The 19,906-nt window shown below is 38.3% G+C and overlaps 1 protein-coding gene across 1 annotated transcript in view; it reads left to right on the top strand.

Annotated features, from left to right (window-relative positions):
- The first annotated feature begins 7,801 nt into the window (after nt 1–7,801).
- Nucleotides 7,802–19,906, top strand: part of Rec114 (REC114 meiotic recombination protein) — a 108,761-nt gene continuing 96,656 nt past the window's right edge. The window contains exon 1 of the mRNA XM_015480449.2: nt 7,802–8,075. Coding sequence (XP_015335935.1) covers nt 7,917–8,075 — 159 coding nt within the window. The 5' untranslated portion in view covers nt 7,802–7,916. The remainder of the gene's footprint in view (nt 8,076–19,906) is intronic.

The raw sequence follows: 19,906 nt of genomic DNA, 5'->3' as shown, positions 1-19,906 counted from the left end.
TTTTTTTTTTTTTTTTTTTTTTTTTTTTCACATTACAGCATTGGAAGTATGTGTTATGCACTCATGTGTGTTTGGTTTCTTTTTTCAATGTTATGTTATTTACTATGTTGTTGCAGGTCATACTAGTATTGGTTGTTTTAAAGCCTTTCTGTTAGTCTGTTATATACAATTAATTTGTGAGAAATGAGTTCGTATTCCTATTTTGATTCTGATGTTCATCTTTCCTGGAACTGTATTTCCTCCCATTTTGGACTTTTGAATTCCAGGGTCATTTTAAGTGGGAAGCTTTCTATATTTTTCCATCTTTCTTTACTTTATATTAGTGGAGTAGTGCACTACTGCCTCCCTCATGTCCTCCAGACCCCGTCCAGAGCTAAGTTCTATAAGCTGTTTCAGAATACCCCTTGTGCTGTCGCACTGGGGACAGTCAGTCCCAGGCCCTGTAGGAGGTTTGGCTCAGGTTCTGCTCATACCATTATCAACATGTCTCGTTCAGCCTCTGTGTTCCTGGAAATAACTACACCGAGCAGTAGGGTGGCAGCCTAAAAGGGGTATCCACTCCAGCTCCTTGGCTTCCTGCCGAGGGCCTGATTCTATTCCACGTCTGGTATGGAGCTCTTTGTTTCCTGTTTTTCTGCCAGAACCTAGAATGACCCTGGATTCCTTTTTGCACACAACTGTGGATTTCTAGTTCCAGAGATACTTGTCCTGTCTTTGATCCCAGTTTTCTCCTTTTGGTTATCTTTTTTTATATTTAACCTGTCATTGCTATGTATCTGGAGAGAAGTTATTGAAGAGAGAAATTAACTATACAATGCTGCCTCAAAGTCTGTATTGCTTTGTTTCATCAGAGAATAACAAAGCCACTTTTATCCTGAAATAAATAAAGTGATATTCAAGAATCTCCACCTATGTGGAAATAATCCAAATGTCCATCAACTGAGAAATGGATAAATGTGATGTGGTATATCTATTCAATGGAATACTAGTCATCCATTAAAAAGAATGGATACTTATTCACCCTATAACATGAGTGAACCTTAAAAATATCATGCTGGGGGTGGAGGGCTGGGTTTGTGGCTCAGTGGCAGAGTGCTTGCCTGGCATGTGTGAGGCACTGGGTTCTCTTCTCAACACCGCATATAAATAAATAAAATAAAGGTCCATTGACAACTAAAAAAAAAAAATATGCTGGGCTGGGGATGTAGCTCACTATAGAGTGCTTCACACTTGCCTAGCATGCATGAAGCCCTGGTTCCAGCACTGGCACTGCAATCATCAACAAGAAAACATTATTCTAAGTAAAAGAAACCAAATATAGAAGGCCATATATTGTATAATTCCATTTATATGAAATATTCAGAATAGGTAAATTCATAGGAACAGAAAGAAAATTGGTGGTTTCCAACAGCTGGAGAGAGGGAATTAATGGAACTGACTGCTGATAGACAAGGGGTTTCTTTTGGGGGTGATGGAAACATTCTGTAACTAGATAGTGGAGATGGTTGGACCACATTATGAGTGTAGTGAGTATACATCGCAATTTTACACTTTAGGAGAGTTAAAATAATGAATTTTGCATTATGATGATTTTTACCACAAGAAATAAAAGAGATTTTCTACCCTTTTGTACACCTTCCTAACTGCTCATTTGAGTTTATCACTCTTCATTTGCACCAACACAATCCTGGTTCTTATCTTTATTGAGCATCTTTCATATTATGCTAGGAATTATTTTCTTTGTGTATGTTCCTCTATCAACCCAGAAGCATTTTCAAGAAAAGACCTGAAACCTATTCAGTCCAAGAAATCTTTGCTGAATAAATGAATGAACAGTTTAGTCAAACTGACATGACCACTCCAAAACAAAACAAAACAAAAGTCATTCTTCCTCTGGGTCTCTCAATTTGTCCTTAGAATTATCTCTTGGGAAAGGATTTTCATTCTGAAACATGGTGATGCCCTCAGAGGCAAAGCTTTAAGTTGAGGAAACAGTGTAAGCATCCCCAACTATTCCCAAAGGTCCCCTAAACTGAGTTCCCAAGTTCACACAGTTCTAACCTAACATCAGCTAGAGGTATAGTCGCAATGGCTTCAGGCTATTTTATTCAAAGGGTTCCCAGCAACTAAACTCAAAATGCTTTTGCTGAGTCACTCTCCAGCACAAAGTCTTTTCTTTAGGATGCTTTCGTCTGTCCTCTGAGGGGTAAATTGCAAATTTCGCAGCCTCACTGTACAGAGGTGGGCTCAAGGGTCAGGCAATAAACTATGTAATAAAGGATGCATCAAATTAGAAAAGATTTCTAGGGGGTCCACGTTCCTGTATTGACCATGTAATTATAACTGTCAGGGTTAGACATTCCACAACTACCAGATTAAGGTTTTGAGACACAAAATTTTCTCCTTTAACTTTAGCATCAATGCATGAGGATATAAAGACGAGAAAGGGTTATTAACTATTTCCCCGTGTTAGTCCTTTATGCATGTAAAATGATTTTCAAATCACCCCTTTTCTCTCATTTTAACATTTGCAGTCCTTTCACTGAAAGAAAAATTGGGAACCTACCCTGTGCCAGGAACTCGAGATCCCAACATAAATCAAATACGATCCCTCTCTTCAAGGTGTGAGTTCCTAGTCTTTCTGTAGGATTTACTTCTGATGCCAACCTACCTTTGTAAAGTGTGTTCCCAAATTTACCATCTGGCAAACAATATTTACTAGCTTATTATTCTCTGTGCTTTTAATAAATGGGAAAAGTCAGCATTAATCTCTTTTCATGTTATGCCAATGAACAGCAGCCTGTGGACAAGTTGGTTTTCTGTATTGCATAGAAATCCCTTCAGTTACCTGCAATGGAGCAGCTGTTTTTGTATGTGAAAGATACACAATAGAAACAAAAATAATTGCTTTCTAGCGTGAGTATAAGTTCCATGGGAACACCCCTCTATACACAGCATCCCCAGGTCTGACAGCTCATCTGGCTTCACTGATGCAATCAGGAAAACCCCTCAGTCCCCCCACAGTGCTCTGCAGTTCTCAACCACTCTGTGTGCTATTGCTGAGGGACACAGGAGGAAGAGCGAAGGTGCAGATTCCTCTGTCATTCTGTCACCTAGGGGATCCAAGGAAACAAGAGCCATCATTTCCTTTGCTGACTCAATAGCCTATGGATGGCTAGGGTCCCTAGTTTGCTTTGAAAGAGACATGCTAGGGTTTCAAAACCAGTTCTGCAGTGTCTTCCTGAAATGATGCTGATTATCGCCTTCAAAAGAGAGTTACACAGTAAAATGATTTTTGATGAAAAAAATTTTTAGGGAAGTAAATACTTTTTTTTATATTTAAACTTCAGGGGCCAGTTCCCCCCCCCCCTATCTGATAACAGATGTTTTAGCTCAGAGTCATCTGCCATTTATTAGTTTGGACCACACATGTTGTTCTGTTACTGCTTATCAGCAAGGCATGGGAGGGTCTTCTTTGGATGTGAGAATGACTTCTTCCTCCTCTGAATGCCTTTTGCACCACGAGCTTGCATGTAACTATATTAATCTAAATCTTCTGGGGCAAGGACTGTTGGTCTTGCTTTTTACCATCTTAGTTTATGCTTCCCCAGGAGCAGATCCTGGAAGAAGGATTCAAGTGCAAGTAATTCATTTAAGAGGTGATCAAAAGAAAACTGGTAGGGGAGGGAGGCAAAGAAGGTAAGTTAGGAAACAAATTTAAAAACTTCCCCCCCAAACCCCTACCATGTGGAGCTTAATCCCACTGGGGTATTCTGGAAAACAGGATATAACATAAATCTCAGGGTTACTCCACTTGAGGAGTGAGGAAACTGGGATATTTATATGCCAATTTCCATCAGTAGTTGGCTGAAGCCTGATCCTATTATACATTAAGTGACTATCCATATGGAAAGTATTGAATATCTGTCCTTACCTCATTCCACACAATTAAAAGCAAGAAGGAACATATACCTAGATGTAAAAGTTCAAAACATGAAGTTTCTAGAAGAAAATTTTCAAAGAATATGTGTACATCTTTAGAGTCAGTAAGATTCTTTTAGTCAGAATGTAACATGCACACACACACACACCAAAAAAACAAAAAAAACAAAAAAAAAACAAACCTTGACAATTTAAGAAAGCAGTTCATCAAAATTAAATATTTGCTTTTTGCAAAACATTGTTGAGAAAATGAATAGGCAAATCAGAATGAGAAAGTATTTTCATTATAAATATCTAACAAAGGACTGGTATCTAAAATATATAAAGAATTTCTACAAATAAATAATGGTAAAAGATTTGAAAACATTTCACAATCTAAGATACACAAATGGCCAATAAGCATCTGAAATGGAACTCAACATGATTCATCATCAGGGAAATGCAAATTAAGATCACTATGAGAAATCACTGCACACTCACCAGAGTGGCTAAAATTAAAGATGACAATGCAAATGTCACCCACTATGTAGAACAACTGGAACTCCCATGTTTTGCTCATGGCAGTACAAAATGGTACAACCACTACTGGAGAACTCTTTGGAAGTTTTTTTTTTTTTAAATAAGAAATTAAAATTAAAATAAGAAATAAGAAATTAAATATATATCTTTCTAGGTCCCAGAAATTCCATTTGTATGTACTTATTGAAAACAAATGCCAGTGCATATCTACAAAACAGACTTGTACAAGAATGTTCATAACAGCTTAAATAAAAACACATTGGAAAATGATATAGATGTCCACCAACAGGTGACAAGCAAATTGTGAAACAGTCATACACTAGAATACTATTCAGCATTAATAAAGAATGAACAGGGGCTGGGGCTGGGGCTCAGTGGTAGCACACTTGCCTGGTATGTGTGAGGCATTGGGTTTGATTCTCAGCAAGATGTATAAATTAAAAAAAAATAAAGATCTATCACCAACTAAAAAATATTTTTTTAAAAAAGAAAGAATGAACAATTGATATAAAATGAATGGAGCTAAAAGAAAAAATTACACTGAGCAAAGAAGCAGATATAAATGGGTACATTCTGTATGGTTTCAAATATAAAGACCCAGGACAGGAAAGCTTAACTGTGTGATAAAAATCAGACCAGTGGTTGTCCTTGTTGGGTCGGGGGTTAACTGAAGGGAGGTACTTACATGAGAATTTGGGGGGTTTTAGAAATGCTCTATATCTTATTTTGTATGATGGTTACATGAGTGTATATAAATGTCAAAACTCATAGCTGAGGCTGGGGTTGTGGCTCAGTGGTAGAGTACTCACCTAGCATGTGCGAGGCCCTGGGTTCGAGCCTCAGCACCACATAAAAGTAAAGGTATTGTGTCCAACTATAACTAAAAAATAAAAATAAATAAAAAATAAAAACCATTAAAAAACTCATAGCTGAACATTTGAGATCTGTGCTATTTATTTATTTATAGTGCTGGGGATTGAACCCAGGGCCTTGTGCATGTGAGGTGAGCACTCTACCAACTGAGCTATATCCCCAGCACTGTGCTTTGTATTGTATGAAGTTGTACCTTAATAAATATTACAGTTCATTTTTTAAAAAAGAACAGATATTGAACATTAAAAATATGAAGTGATTTGTTAAGTGTTTTCCCCCACCCCATCCCACCCCTACAGTGTAAGCTATAGGCGGGCAGAAGCTCTGTTTTATTCTCTACAGTATCCCCAGTGTCTTGTACATTGCTTAGGTCCCCTTAAGGGTTGTTAATATTATAAATTTGTATGAGTCTCCGTGGATTGAGCAGTGGCTTTATCATATCTCCCTTTGCAGACATTACCTGTTCTTGGCAGACCCTGGTGGCCCCAGAAGCTTGAGTACAGGTGCATTGTCTAGGAAGAGAGCTTGCAGGTGGAAACCCAGCAGGGCCCTGGGTGTCCTTGGGCACTGACAGGGTCCCAACTGTGAGCACCATCTGCTCCTGTGAAGGGTGTCTGACAGCAGCTGCAGCCCTGGACCTGGAAGGTGAGTGCCTCTGAGACCCAATGTCAGGCTCCCATTCCCATCCTCCCTTCCTATAGCAAGCCCATGGAAAGTCACTTTAACCCTGGAAACAGAAAGTATCAACACATGTACTACTTTGCAATTTACCAAGTGTTTTCCCATGTATGTTCTTATTTTATCCTCTCAATGACTCTGAAAGATTAATGATTTAATAACCTTATTTTACAGAGAAGTTAAATGACTTCTCCAAGGTCACACAGCTGGCAAGTGACAGACTTGGGATTCCAACCAAGCTTTTAACCATGTCCTACTATATTAAGTACAGTGTTGCTGTGTCATTTAAGGACCTTCAGAAGAAGTTTCTGAAATCTGACTCCTTCGGTAAGCTTTGCTGGACTAATGAAAAGATAAGATAACAAACTCCCCTTGCCTTTAATCCAACTTATTCCATATGCCACTGAGCAATTAACTGGACTACCACTAGGATAGTGTCACTCCCCTGTCCATATTTTCCACATTTCTCACTACCTACCATGAGAAATCCATGCTCCTTAGCTGCTGTTCCATAATCTTTTGCCCCAACTCACCTTTGTAATCCCCTCTTTCTTAAAAAACAGCTTTATGTTCTTTCTAGTTATGTCATTATCCTCATCTCTGCAACTTTGCTCCTCACCTCCCCCTGCATCAGGAATACCAGTTTCATCCATCCCTTGGGAAATCTCACCCTTCAAGTCCTAACTCAAATACCACTGCATTCCCAGTTGGTAGATTTTTACTTTATCTGAATCCTTGGAGTTCATGAACTGTCAGGTATCATTAAAGTGTTTGTACCTTGTTTTGTTTTCCTATTAGATCCTGAGGTCCCAGAAGTGAGATGGATACCTTACCTCTTTCTATAACCAGATGCTGACTGACATAGTTATTTGCACACTGTGGATACATGATGCTTTGTAGAGTGAATAAATTACCACCTTCCCAAACATTGTCTATGCATTTAATATACTTTGGTGTGCATAGTTTAAAAAATAGTTTGTATTTTATCTTATATTTGGTTAACATAGCCGCCACCCTCTGTATACTTTGCTTCTGACTTGACACAGACTCTGAATGCCTAAATTCTTTGCAAGTTGGGGCTGACATTTGGGAGAAATTGTGGAATTCACAGTTCTACTCTGGCTCTGGCATTCACTCACTGTGTAACCTTGGATAAATCACGTCTACTCTCTGGACCTTATTTTGTCTCCCTCTATTCCACGGGGGTAACACTCCCCATTTTGCTTCTTCAGTTCACCACAAGGTTATTGGAAGGTAAATGAAATAACAGATGTAGAAGTGCTTGGTCCACTATAAATCACACAGAAATGTCGTTTAGTTGTACCTGCTGCTTTTGTTGCGGGCCGCCCCCTACCCATCTGCTCCTTTCTTGGGATGAAAAAAAAAAATGACAGTCTGGGGCAGTATTACAGGGGGAACAAAATGATGAGAAAATAAATCCACTCCTTGAATGGCTGGTAGAACTGGGGCTGTTATGGTGAGGCTGGAATACTGTCATCTGAAAGGCTGCTGCAAAGAGGGAAACCCTTGTACAGGCAGCCTCGGGGATGGGGCTTGGCCAGGGTACAGCAGTCACGAGGAGTCAGCCAGTTTGCAAAATTTCCCCAAGAGTCAGAGCTGTTGGACAGTGACATGGGCTGCCTGAGGGAAGGTAAGGGCCCCATTCCATTGCTGCAGCCGCAAGACCTACTATCATATAAGTATCACAGAAATCGAGATCATTTCTGCTGGGCACGTATGGAGAAAAGAGACCCTAAGGCCTTAAGTACCCTCTAGGAGAGCATCCTGAGCCTGCCTATTGGCTTCTGCTGAGGGGAAGGGTGGGTCTTGGATTGCTTCGCTTTCTGATTGGCTAGCTGTACAGATTGGCAGGTCCCAGCAGGCTATGCGTGACAGACCCAGACATGGCGCAGGCGGGAAAAGTGGCTTTGGGCCTTGGCCTTCAGGGAGGAGAAGCTGCACAGTGGCCACTGCAGCGGTATGGCCGATTCATGCTGTTGGGTACCGGAGAGCCACCTGGTCCTGGCTCAGAAGTTGAGCAGAGCGCTTCCACCACGTGGAAGGTGAGGCCAAAATTCAGGCATGGCTGCCTGCTCACACCCCGGGGGAGGCAGTATCATGACCAGTGGTCGCAAAAGATAGGAGGAGAGGACACAGAAGGACAGGCATGTTGAGGAATGGGCAGGCCGACAGCTTACATAAGATGTGTGTGTAGTAATAAGCATAATTGGACTCCACTATAATCTCAAAATAATTATGCAAGGGAATAGTAAACATTCTTATATTAAACAAGTTATTGAGCTTCAGACATATGCTTAGACTCAATTCAGGGTGCTACGGTTCTAGCAATGAGCAAGATATAAATGGCTTCTATCATTGATGTTTTTAGTTTAGAGGAGGACATATATATCCAAATAACTATGTAAATTATGGAAGTGAAGTTTGAATCATCCATAACCAAGTTGTCATGCTCTTTGTTACTCAAGCACTCACACAGAACTAAATTTGAATTTTAGCTTTCTGTGTGCCGTGTATATGTGTGTGCCGAGCCCTGGCCCAACAGGTATTGACCCAGGGCTTCCTGCCCTGCATGCTAAATGCTTGCTTTACCATTGAGCCACATTGCCAGTCCCTGAGTTCAAACTTTGCCACTAATCTCCATGTACTTGATTAAGCCACTTAACCTCTGTATCTTGTTTATCCTAAAATAAAAATATCTTAATATCATCTTAATAACAGAGAGAAAACAGATAATAGATAGCAGTCCTATCTTATAGGATTGTTTTGAGAATTAAATCACTAATATACATCAATTACCTAAAATGGTGCCTAGTATATATTAAGTTTTCTGAGGGCTTGCTGTCATTATTTTTTGGTCTGGTGGTATGTTTTAACACCATTGATTACCTGTCATTCAGTTACCTTGGTTTGATTGATTGTTTGATGTGGACCCTGGGGTTTTGGATTATGGACACACACCTTGTAAAAGATGCGTGTGCATGTGTGTACATGTTTTGTGTATTTTGGACAACAGTAAGTAAAAGAAGAAAACAGATATTCTAGGTAGAAGACACAACATGCGGAAAGGCTCCACACTTGGAAAAAAAATCTCAACATTATAATGTTTAGAGAGAAGGCCAATAGGTGTTTAGGAAACAAAGGGAATGATAGCGTGAGGTGAGGCTTTCTGGGGAGGCAGGCAGATGTCTTGTGAATATTATCTAAAAACCAATAAGAAACCACTGAAAAGATTTAAGCAGGAGCATTTTCATCTCAAAGATCACTCTGGCTGCAGTGTGGGGGAGTATGAGTGGATTCAGGTAGATCATATAGAATGTTGTTGCAGTGTTGTAGACCAGAGATGGTAATGGCTTAGACCTGGGGATGGCAGTAGAGATGGGGAAATTGGATATGTATTTTAGAGACCAAAAATGATAGGATTTGATGATGAATTGTTTGTGAGTGGTGAAATTAAAGAACTGCAGTGTTTCTGGCAGAAGCAACTTGGTAAACTGTTGGGAAATAGAAGCAATGGAGGAGAAACAGTGAGGGAAAGATCCAGGACTTCGATTTTGAATGCATTGAGTTTAATGTTTATTAAGCACCCAACTGTAGGTAGTTGAATATACTGTTCTGGATTTAGAAGACAGATCTGGGCTAAAGATGTGAAGGTGTGAGTTAGTAGCATAAAGGTGATATTTATAGCCTGGGGTCACATGAGATTCCAGAACCAAACCCCAAGGTAGTCCAACATCTGTAGGTCAGGTAGAGAGGCTATAGCCCCCAAAGAAGATTGACAAGGGACAGAGAGTTGGGAAACACCCAGGAAAATAAAGGTTCATCAGTGCTAACGAGTTATTTCAAGGAGAGAATGACTTATTAACTTTGTTGAATGATGCTGCAAAATGAAGAAAATAATGACTAAAGGATGTCCATTGCATTTAGCCCCATGATGGCCCTTACAGTCTTTGCCAAGAGAAGCTTCAGTGGAGTGAAGGGAGTAGAAGCCAATAGGAGTGGACTGAAGAGTGAGGAAATGAAGTCAAAGTACATAGACAATTCTAAGAGGTTTGGCTTTGAATGTGAGTAGAGATAGGGCATCACTTTCTAGAATATTAGAATAAAGAACTCTCCTAAAAGCTTGAAATCAATGGACCTATTAAAAAAAACATTAAATACCTAGTTGTGCTCTCGTGGAACTTTGTGTACTGAAAAATGATATAGTCTGAAAATACAAAAATGGATGAGAAAGAGTTAAATTCAAGGATGATGGATCTATAATTGAATCTTATAAAAAAGCTGTGTTTGTTTGAGGACATTTAACTTTTGAGACTGCTCCAATAGGTTTCTTAATAACTTAAAACTTTTTAACCCTTTCTTCTAAGACATCTGGTTTGGGTGCACTGTCTCTGAAGCTGGGTAACTCTTACATTGCAAACCAGAAGCCATGGACATTTGACCATTTTAAGAAATTGATTGTTATTACATTTGTTTCCCTTTGCAAAGCTCTTCATAATTGTTTAGAAGGAATAGCACTTTTCAGCAGTTTTCAAATGTTTGGCATGAAGCCATGGCCACAGTGACAAGAGATGAAGCTGGCTTTTGCAGAGCTTTTGAAAACTGAACATTTGTACCTTCCTTTGAATCTGGGCTGAACCATCCTGCCCGCTGTGATCAGTTTCAGCTTAGGTTTGTCATTTTTTAAAATGAAAGAGAAATAAGATTTGTTCTATTTTATGGACACTGTGACTGTTGTGCAGTAATAATAATAAAAATGATGCCATCTAAAGACCTGTACTCTCTCAAGTCCCATGTGAATTTCTTATTTTAAAAATATGTGGTATCTGCAGTAAAAATATATGTTAGGTAAAGCACAGAAATATATTATAGTGGAGGATAGAATCATTCTGGTAAATTTTTTTGTAATTTTTTTCTCTAAAGAAATTTCGGGTTCAACCTTGGATAAACCTATTTTGAATTTTTTCTTTTTTTCTCCCCAAATTATGGAGAAAATCTCTTCTCCTGGCTCCGTACTATATAGTTGCTTAATTATAGAGAAGACTTTCATCACACTGGCCACATGCTAAGACAAAAATGTCAACCCAAGAGAAAAAAATGAATAGTATAACAAGACTTTTAAGACTTGAAGTCCTAGTTGAGGGATAAGATCAAGTCTGAGATGTAAAGATTCATACACACACACACATACACACATATGTGTATATATTGATATCTAGCATATATATAATTTACTTCTCTGAATTGAATTATTCTTATTAATAAACAAATAAACTTTTCTGACAGTTAAAAAAAAGGTGAGAAAAAAATACCCCACAACAGTTTACTGTATTGTGCATAGAAATCATCTAAGGATTTTGTTAAAAATGCAAATTCTGACTCAGTCAGAATAGATTTGGTATGGGGAATAGGATTCTGTAGTTCTAACAAACTCCCAGGTGACACTGATGCTGTTGGTTCGAGGACCATGCTTTGAGCAATGGGGGTCTAGAGGACCTTGGATGAAGTGGGAAGCCATCTAATAAAATTAATTTATGGAGTTAGGGTAAGTTAATCAGACTCACAGTGAATATGCAGATATTTTATTAATAAGGTTAATATTTAAACCATCTGAAGTCATTTAAGCGGAATGAGCAAATGAAATACAAACTTGAACTTGATTTTTGTTCCTTACATCTGTTGGCCCAGCCTTTCTGAAATGATTATCATAATAACAGATTGGTCCATTTTATGTATTTTATGTCTGAATATAATTTAGTGTACTAATTTGAGAATAATTTTGAAAGGTGATGTTAATTGCAGGTTGCTTTTAAATTAAAATTTTACCATGTTTTTCAGGTTCCAAGTATTCCTCAGACATGCCCTAATTGGTTGAACCTGACAACTTCTTAAGATTAATTTTTCCTTTCAAAGAGAAAAAAATAATTCTTTAATTTTTATAGGAAGAACTTAAAATAATTGCCCTACTTAGAAATGAAGAAATAGAATATGAAGTTTGTACTTAACTTTTAAATGTGGGTTCAACATAAGATATACTTTGGGTTCTTTTTTTCCCTTTTGTATGCCTAGTGTCTGTAAACTACCCAGCAAATGATAGGCACTTAGTAAATGTTTTTGCATGTGTGTATGGTAACTTTTCTTATGATAATGTGATATTATGAAATGATAGTTACTATTTATTGTTTGTTTTGGCTTATTTATTACAGTAGCCCTGTGAAGCAAATATTATTATATCCATCTTACAGATAAATGAACTAAAACATGGAGAGGTTCAATGGCTTTTCCAGGAATACAGAGATAAGTTGGGAAGAAATAATTCAGATCCTGGTTTTCCTGTCTCAAAAGCTTGTGCTTTTAATTATTATGCTGCTTGCCTTAGAAGTGTTAATATTTCATATGGGGAATAGCAGTGAAATGATGTGGAGGAGGAATTTTGAGATTAGCACACAGGGTGAAAATGACAAAGATGACAATTTTGTTTTTGTTTATAAGGAAAATTTAAGATTCAGTAAAATTCCAAGGAAATTACTCTTTAAAATACTAAAATAATAGTTCTTTGCATGCCTGATGACTTTTGATTGGATCCCTATTGTGAATTTTCCCTTGTTGGGTACAGGATATTTCTGTATTCCTATAAATATTCTTAAGCTTTTTTTTCTGGGATAGGTTACTTGGAAACAGTTGGATCCTTTCAAGTCTTGCTTTTAAACTGTGTCAGGTGGGACCAGAGCAGTACTTGGTCTAGGGCTAATTTTTTTTCCCCATTCCTGAGGCAGAACTCTTTATTCCACTCAGTGCCCCATAAATTAAGAGGCTTTTTTGTACTTGGTGATCAGAACAGGTTTTATTCCCTACCCTGTGTGAGTGCTAGGGATTGTTTCCTTAAATCCTTTCAGTCGATTCTTTCCTCAGCCTCTGAGTTTCCTCACAAATAAATGCTCATCTGTATTCAGCTGAAGGGTGGAGCTTTACAAGCATCTGAAGTTCACTCTGAATGCCACTCTCTCCTATCTGGTATTCTGTCCTGCAAACTCTAGCCTCTCTGACCTCCTTGAATTTTCAGCTTTGTCTTCTAAACTCAGGGAGACCTTGCCAGGCCATGCCTGGGTTTCTCCTCTTTACACTTCAACCTGGCACTCTGATGTCACTTGGTGATATAGTCTTATGGGACCACTGTCTTATATGTGGTCCATGTTGATTGAAACATTGCTAAGCAGCCAAGATTGTATTAGAGGATTCAAGTTGCAGGATTACAAGAATAGGTAGGACCTGTTCGCTGGAACCAGGTACCCAAGGTGGGCAGGCTTCTTTCATCAGAGTCTCTTGGGCTGCTTGTTGGAAACGCAGCTTCATGGTTCCTGGGCTAGACCTACTGAATCAGAGCCTCTGGAGTGGCTCTCATGTGATTCTTTTGTACTGAAGCCAGTTCTTATGCCCAATTCTGAAGGAAGGGTGGGGAAAGAGGGAACAATTAACAAGGTAGTACTGATGTTATAGCTAAAATGCTATGCAATTTATATGTTCTTAAACCTCTTCCCATTTATTTTTCACAAATCTTTTATGTCTTATGATATTATAGACAAGAAGCTGAGGCCCAGCTAAGTTTAAATAGCTTACCAAAGGTTAACGTAGAAAGTGGAACTGATTAAAAAACTCCAGTCTTATTTAAGCCAATCCTCATTGTGCTCTGTGCTGCTACATCCTATGTTAGTTTCTTCTCTCATAAGAATGTAGAAGTCTCATTAAGAATTATTATTCTTTCCTGGAGCATGCTTTAATTAATTAATTATTTTTAAAAATTTATTATTTTTGGTACTGGGGATTGAACCCAGGGGTACTTGACCACTGAGTCACACTTTATATATATGTATAAATATATGTGTGTGTGTGTGTGTGTGTGTGTGTGTGTGTATATATATATATATATATATATATATATATATATATAAAATATATGTGTGTATGTGTATATATATATATATGCACACACATATATATATATACATACACACACACACACACATATATATATATATATATATATTTTTTTTTTTTTTAAATTTAGAGATAGGGTCTTGCTGAGTTACTAAGTGCCTTGCTAAGTTTCTGAGGCTTGCCTTAAATTCAAAAATCTTTCTGCCTCGGCCTCCCGAGCCACTGGGATTATAGGCATGCACCACTGTGCCCAGCTTTATTTTTAAGAGTTAGGTTATATTTTATACTAGTTAGGATTAAATTTGGCTGTTAGTGACAGAAAATGCAAAACAACAATTAAGTAAAATGGCTGTTTATTTTCACGTTAATCCGGAGCTCTTATGACAGTCCACTGTCAGGAACTGAGGCTCCTTCCACTTTATTCTTCTGTCATGCATGGCTATGGTCTCATAGTCTGAGACAGAATTAATATTCGACATCTTATGGAGGAGCAGATGAAGTACATGCAGGGTACACATTTGTGATCTCTGTTATGGTTTGAATATGAGGTGTCCCCAAAAGCGCCTGTGTTAATTCAGGAGGTAAAATGATTAGATTATGAGAGCTGTAATCTAATCAGTAGCTTTATCCATTTGGTGGATTAATCATTTGAAAGGACTACTGTACTGAGTGGTAACTGTAGGCAGGTGGAATGTGGCTGGAGGAAATAGATCTCTGTGGGTATTTGGGGGAATTATATCTTGTCCCCCTGGCTCCTCTTCACTGTCTTCTTCCCAGCTGCCATGAGCTGATTGCTTTACTTTGCCACACTCTTCCACCATGATTTTCTGCCTTACTTCATACCCAGAGATTGGAGTTAGCCAACCATAGACCAAGACCTCTGAAACCATGAGCCCAAAATAAACTTTTCCTCCTCTAAATTGTTTTTGTCAGATATCTTGGTCACAGTGATAAAAAACTAACAGTTTCCTAAGGAAGTTTTCTTAGGCCACCATGTGACACTTCCTCCTACAACATAGTGGCCAGAACTTAGACCCATGGCCAGGCTAGCTACATAGACAGCTGATGTTTGCAGTCTGTATTCCCTGAGGTCATGTGTCTAGTGAAAAGCCAGGGGTTCTGTTAGCATATAAGAAGGAAAAAATTGATAGTTGGCAGTTTGTACACATCTTTTTCTTTTGAATCTGGAGACTACTAAGAAACGAAGACATTCCTGGAATTCCTAATTGGAACTCAAAAAGCATTATTTTTTAATTTTTTATTTTTTTTTTAATTTTTTAGGTGTAGTTGAACACGATACCTTTATTTATTTATTTATTTATTTTTATGTGGTGCTAAGGATTGAACCCAGGGCCTCGCACGCGCTAGATGAGCGCTCTACCACTGAGCCATACCCCAGCCCCAAAAGGCATTTCTAATAATAGTATCATGGCTTGGATATGGTTTGGGTATGTTCCCCAGAGGTTGATGTGATGGAAGCATGGTGCCCAGTGTGGTGTTGTTGAGGTGATGTTACCTTTAACAGTTGAAGTCTAGAGCATGGTAATTAAGCTATGGGGGCACCAGTCCCAGAAGGGATTAATGCTTGTCTCACCCAGTAGGTTCTCATGAAAACTAAGATGAGGTCATCCCATATGCTTGGTCCTTTTTGCAGTTAGCCATTTTTTCTTTCTGTTTCTCAATTGTTTTATAATGTGGCTGGGGACCCTCACCAGAGGCCACAAGGGGAGCCACCTGATCTTTAGAGTTGTAGATATTTTTAGCCTCTCAAAATATGACATAAATAAAACCTCCTTATAAAGTACCCAGCCTTGGGAATTTTAATATAACTACATAAAATGGACTAATAGAAATAACCCTTTTTAGTGCATAATTACTGTAAGCTAATATTTAGCTTAGTGCTTGGCAGATGGCCCCAAAATATTTATTGAATGAATGAATGAATCAAAATCAGGCATTCTGCTAAGCATCTGATCTCACATAGAAGATTAGAAGATTATCAGATAATGCTATAAGGTGGATATTACTATTTTTATTTTACAGATAAGGAAATTAATTATTCTTCTATGCAGCAAGGCTGGGATTTGTTCCTAGGTGTATCTAATTCCAGATAATGTCTTTTATAAAGTGGTAGTTATTACTGGTATTCACCAAATATATTTAGATAACAAATATCTTACCTATGGAAGTTAAATGTGTCATATAACTGGTTTTGGCCAATGAAATCTAAGTAGGGTTAGTAAATATCTTGAGCAGAAGTTCATGGGCAGAAGCTTTAAGAGCCAGCGCCCGATTCATCTTGTTCTTTTCCTTTGGCAGATATAACTTCTCTGTTGGCCTAGGTTCTATACTGAGAGTTATGGGCAGCATGAGGTAGAGAGTGAAGACAGGTGGAGTGAGGATAGATGGGTGTGTACACAAGAAATAAACCCGCTTTGGGGGGGGCAGTAATTTCTATAGCATATTCCATTCTATACTGACTGATAGATACAGAAAAGTATTTGTGTATTTGTGGTTATGTTGAATTGGATTATATGTCATATGCTTTGTAGATTGTACAGACTTTGGAGGAAGAACCTTTAAGCTGATGTCCTTTTTTTCTTCTATAATAGAATCTTGTTTGTTCCAAAGCACCAGTTTATAAGTACATATTTCTACCTTGGGGTCAGTGTCCGTTCTTGTCCTTGAAAAACAAAAGCTTAATTTTATTGTGTAACAGACATAGTTTTCATAGGCGCCATGGCTTATTTATATAATATGATTCAAGGTAGACAAATAGAGTGAAGACAGTTTTCAGCTTAGTGGTTTATGGATTTTGAGGAAGTTATGATTGAGCATGAGGCCCAGTAGTATTAAAATTCATTTATTTTTAGGATTTATCCCTCACCTACAATGTGTCGGACACTGTCCCAAGCTCCTTAGAGATGGTTAAGCCAACAACACTGAGCTAGGCAATTAAGCTCAGGTACCTGCTGGTGTGGAATATAGAGTGCATCTCACTTTGCTAGCGATAACACTGTAGTTGATTAATACATTAAGGTATTTGTTTACATGATTTAGAAATACAATTTGGATATTGGGACTGTTGGGAGCTTAAATGGGCTTTGTGAATGAATAGAAGAAAGCACCTATGAGGATAGCAGAGGTGACTGTGAGAGTTGTAGATACTTAGGTAGGATAGGTGTGCCAATGGGAAGATCTACTTTCTGGTCTAATTGGTGATTTTTGTAGGATTTATTAGTCTGGGAAATTTTATATATATGTGTGTGTGTGTGTGTGTGTGTGTGTGTGTGTGTAAATGTATGTATTTATTTTAGTTGTTGATAGACCCTTTATTTTATTTATATGTGGTTCTGAGAATTGAACCCAGTGCCTCACACAAGCCAGGCAAGTGTGCTATCACTGAGCCACAGCCCCAGCCCTTAGTCTGGGAAATTTTTAAGGATGTTTTGAACATATTGTAGAAGTGTCCTAAGATTATCTGTTGTAGAAAGAATACTAATCAAGAGTCCTGGATTGGCAATTTTAAAAACATAAAGAGCTTGCTTACTCCTAAATTGCATGGAAAGTATGTTTAGTAGATATATAAGTTAACTCTCGGAGCTGGGTTTAAAAAGACTGCTGCTTTCATGATCTGTAATCTTAGGGATATGTGATAAAAGGAGGGAAATCATGCCTCATTCTTTGGTATATGAGATCATTTTTCTAGATTCTAAAAGAAAATTCACCATGTATATGAAGTTACTTTGGGGGTGCTGGGATGGGGAAGGTCTGGGGGTTATTGCTCTTGTAATTGTTTTCATTAATTACTGTTAAGACTCTGCATTTTTGTGAAGATAATTTAAAAAGCTGAATTTTACAGTTTGGTAATGAGTACGTAGTGGGAACATGCTTGTTAGCATAATATACTCCAAAAGTTTGTTGAAATACATTTGAGACTCTTTAGCTACCAAGAGTCAATGGGGAAGCAGTTAATAGCCTACTTAGTAATTCTGCATATTTTTAAAGGCATAAATCAGCAGGTTGGGCCAATATATAAAACTGTGATATTGTTTTTTTTGGGGGGGGGGGCACTGGATATTTAACCTATGGGTAGAACCACACTCCCAGTCCTTTTTCTTTAGTTTTTGAGATGAGGTCATGCTAAGTTGCCCAGGCTGGCCTCAAACTTGCAATCCCTGAGCCTCAACCTAATGAGTTGCTGGGATTACAGATATGTGCTACTGTGCCCAGCAGCTGTGACACTTTTTGAGGGGTCTTTAAAGCAGAAAACAAAACCCTTAAGTACATAATCTAATTCATTACAGTATGAAGTATAGTCTATTTTAGCTGTTCATGCAGATATAATTTACTATAGGCTAAGTATATTTGAAATACTTTTCTCTATTCTCAATGGAGTTATTTTTTTAATGTTCTTTTCTCATTTATTATTTTTTTCCACATTTTTATTGGTGCATTATAGTTGTACATAATGATGGAATTTGTTGTTACATATTTGACATGCACATACTGTAACAATATACTTTCAACAGTATCACTCCCCAGCACTTCCCCCTCCCTTCCCACCTTTTACCCCTTCATCCCTTTCCTCTCCTGAGCTACCTTTGATTTTCTTTTTTTTTCCCCTTTGATTTTCATGAGATCCACCCCACCTTTCTTTTCCTTTTTCCTCTGTAGCTTTTGTGTATGAGAGAAAACATATTCCCCTTGATCTTCTGAGTTTAATTTGTTTCACTGAACTTATGGTCTTTAGTTCCATTCATTTTCCTGCAAATGACATAATTTCATTTTTATTTATGGCTGCATAAAACTCTGTTGTGTGTATATACCATATTTTCTTTGTCTCAATGGAGTTCTTTTAACATTTTTTGTTTCATTTTAGATTTCTCTTATAGTGCTGTGTACGCAAATACATGCATATATGATGAGAAGATTCTCTGTTTATTTAATCAGTGTATAAGCCGTGCACTGTTTATTTAATGTATAAGCCTGTGATAGACAGGTTCCAATTTATATCTCTGCTATTATTTTAATGGCAAAACAGTGCAATAGATGGATCAGGTTGATGCAAATCATAAACTGTGTTTAGGTTAGCAACTGGAATGAAGATGTGATTGTGATTCTTGTTCTCTGTTATACCTTAAAGTTAATCTTTTTTTTTTCTGTTGTAACTTGGTCTTTAGGGATAAACTTCTCTTTGAACATTCAAATTGCATTAATGTGAACTTTCCCATAAAATGTTAAATTATCACTCATTAAAGGTATTTCCCAAAAGTCAGAAACAAGCAGTTTTACCCTCTTCAATATTTGATTATGAGGTAGGCGGAACTGTGACCACCGGCACAACAGGCGCAGCGGCCTGCTGAAGGGCAGAGCCGCCCCCACCCCCGCGCCTGCAAGGTAGGCGGAATTGTGACCACCAACGGAAAAGGCCCAGTGGCCCGCGGAGAGGCAGAGCTACCAACCACGCCTGCAAGGTAGGCGGGCCTGCGACCCACCGGCAGAACAGGCCCAGAGGCCTGCAGAGGGGCAGTGCCACTGCCTGCGCCTGCAAAATAGGCAGAACTGCGACCACCGACAGAACAAGCCTAGCGGCCCGCAGAGGGGCAGAGGCGCCGCCCGCGCCTGCGAGGGAGACTTTGCAACTATATAAGACCAATATAAATATATAGGAGGAAAATTCAATAGCACAACAGTTTCACCAAGCAGAAAGAAACGCGAACAGTATGAAGAGACAAGGGAAGAAAGGACCACAAGCAATGCAGGTCAACTCAACGTTAGAAGAGGTAATATCTGCAGCAGATGGAATGTCAGATAAAGAATTCAGGATATACATGCTTCAGATGATCTGGAGTCTCAAGGAAGACATCAGACAGCAAAATCAGACAATGAAAGATCACTTCAACAATGAATTACATAAACAAATCCAAGAAGCAAAAGA

Source organism: Marmota marmota, unplaced genomic scaffold (assembly GCF_001458135.2).
Source record: "Marmota marmota marmota unplaced genomic scaffold, marMar, whole genome shotgun sequence".
Lineage (NCBI taxonomy): Eukaryota > Metazoa > Chordata > Mammalia > Rodentia > Sciuridae > Marmota > Marmota marmota.
This window is presented reverse-complemented; position numbering and strand designations above follow the sequence as displayed.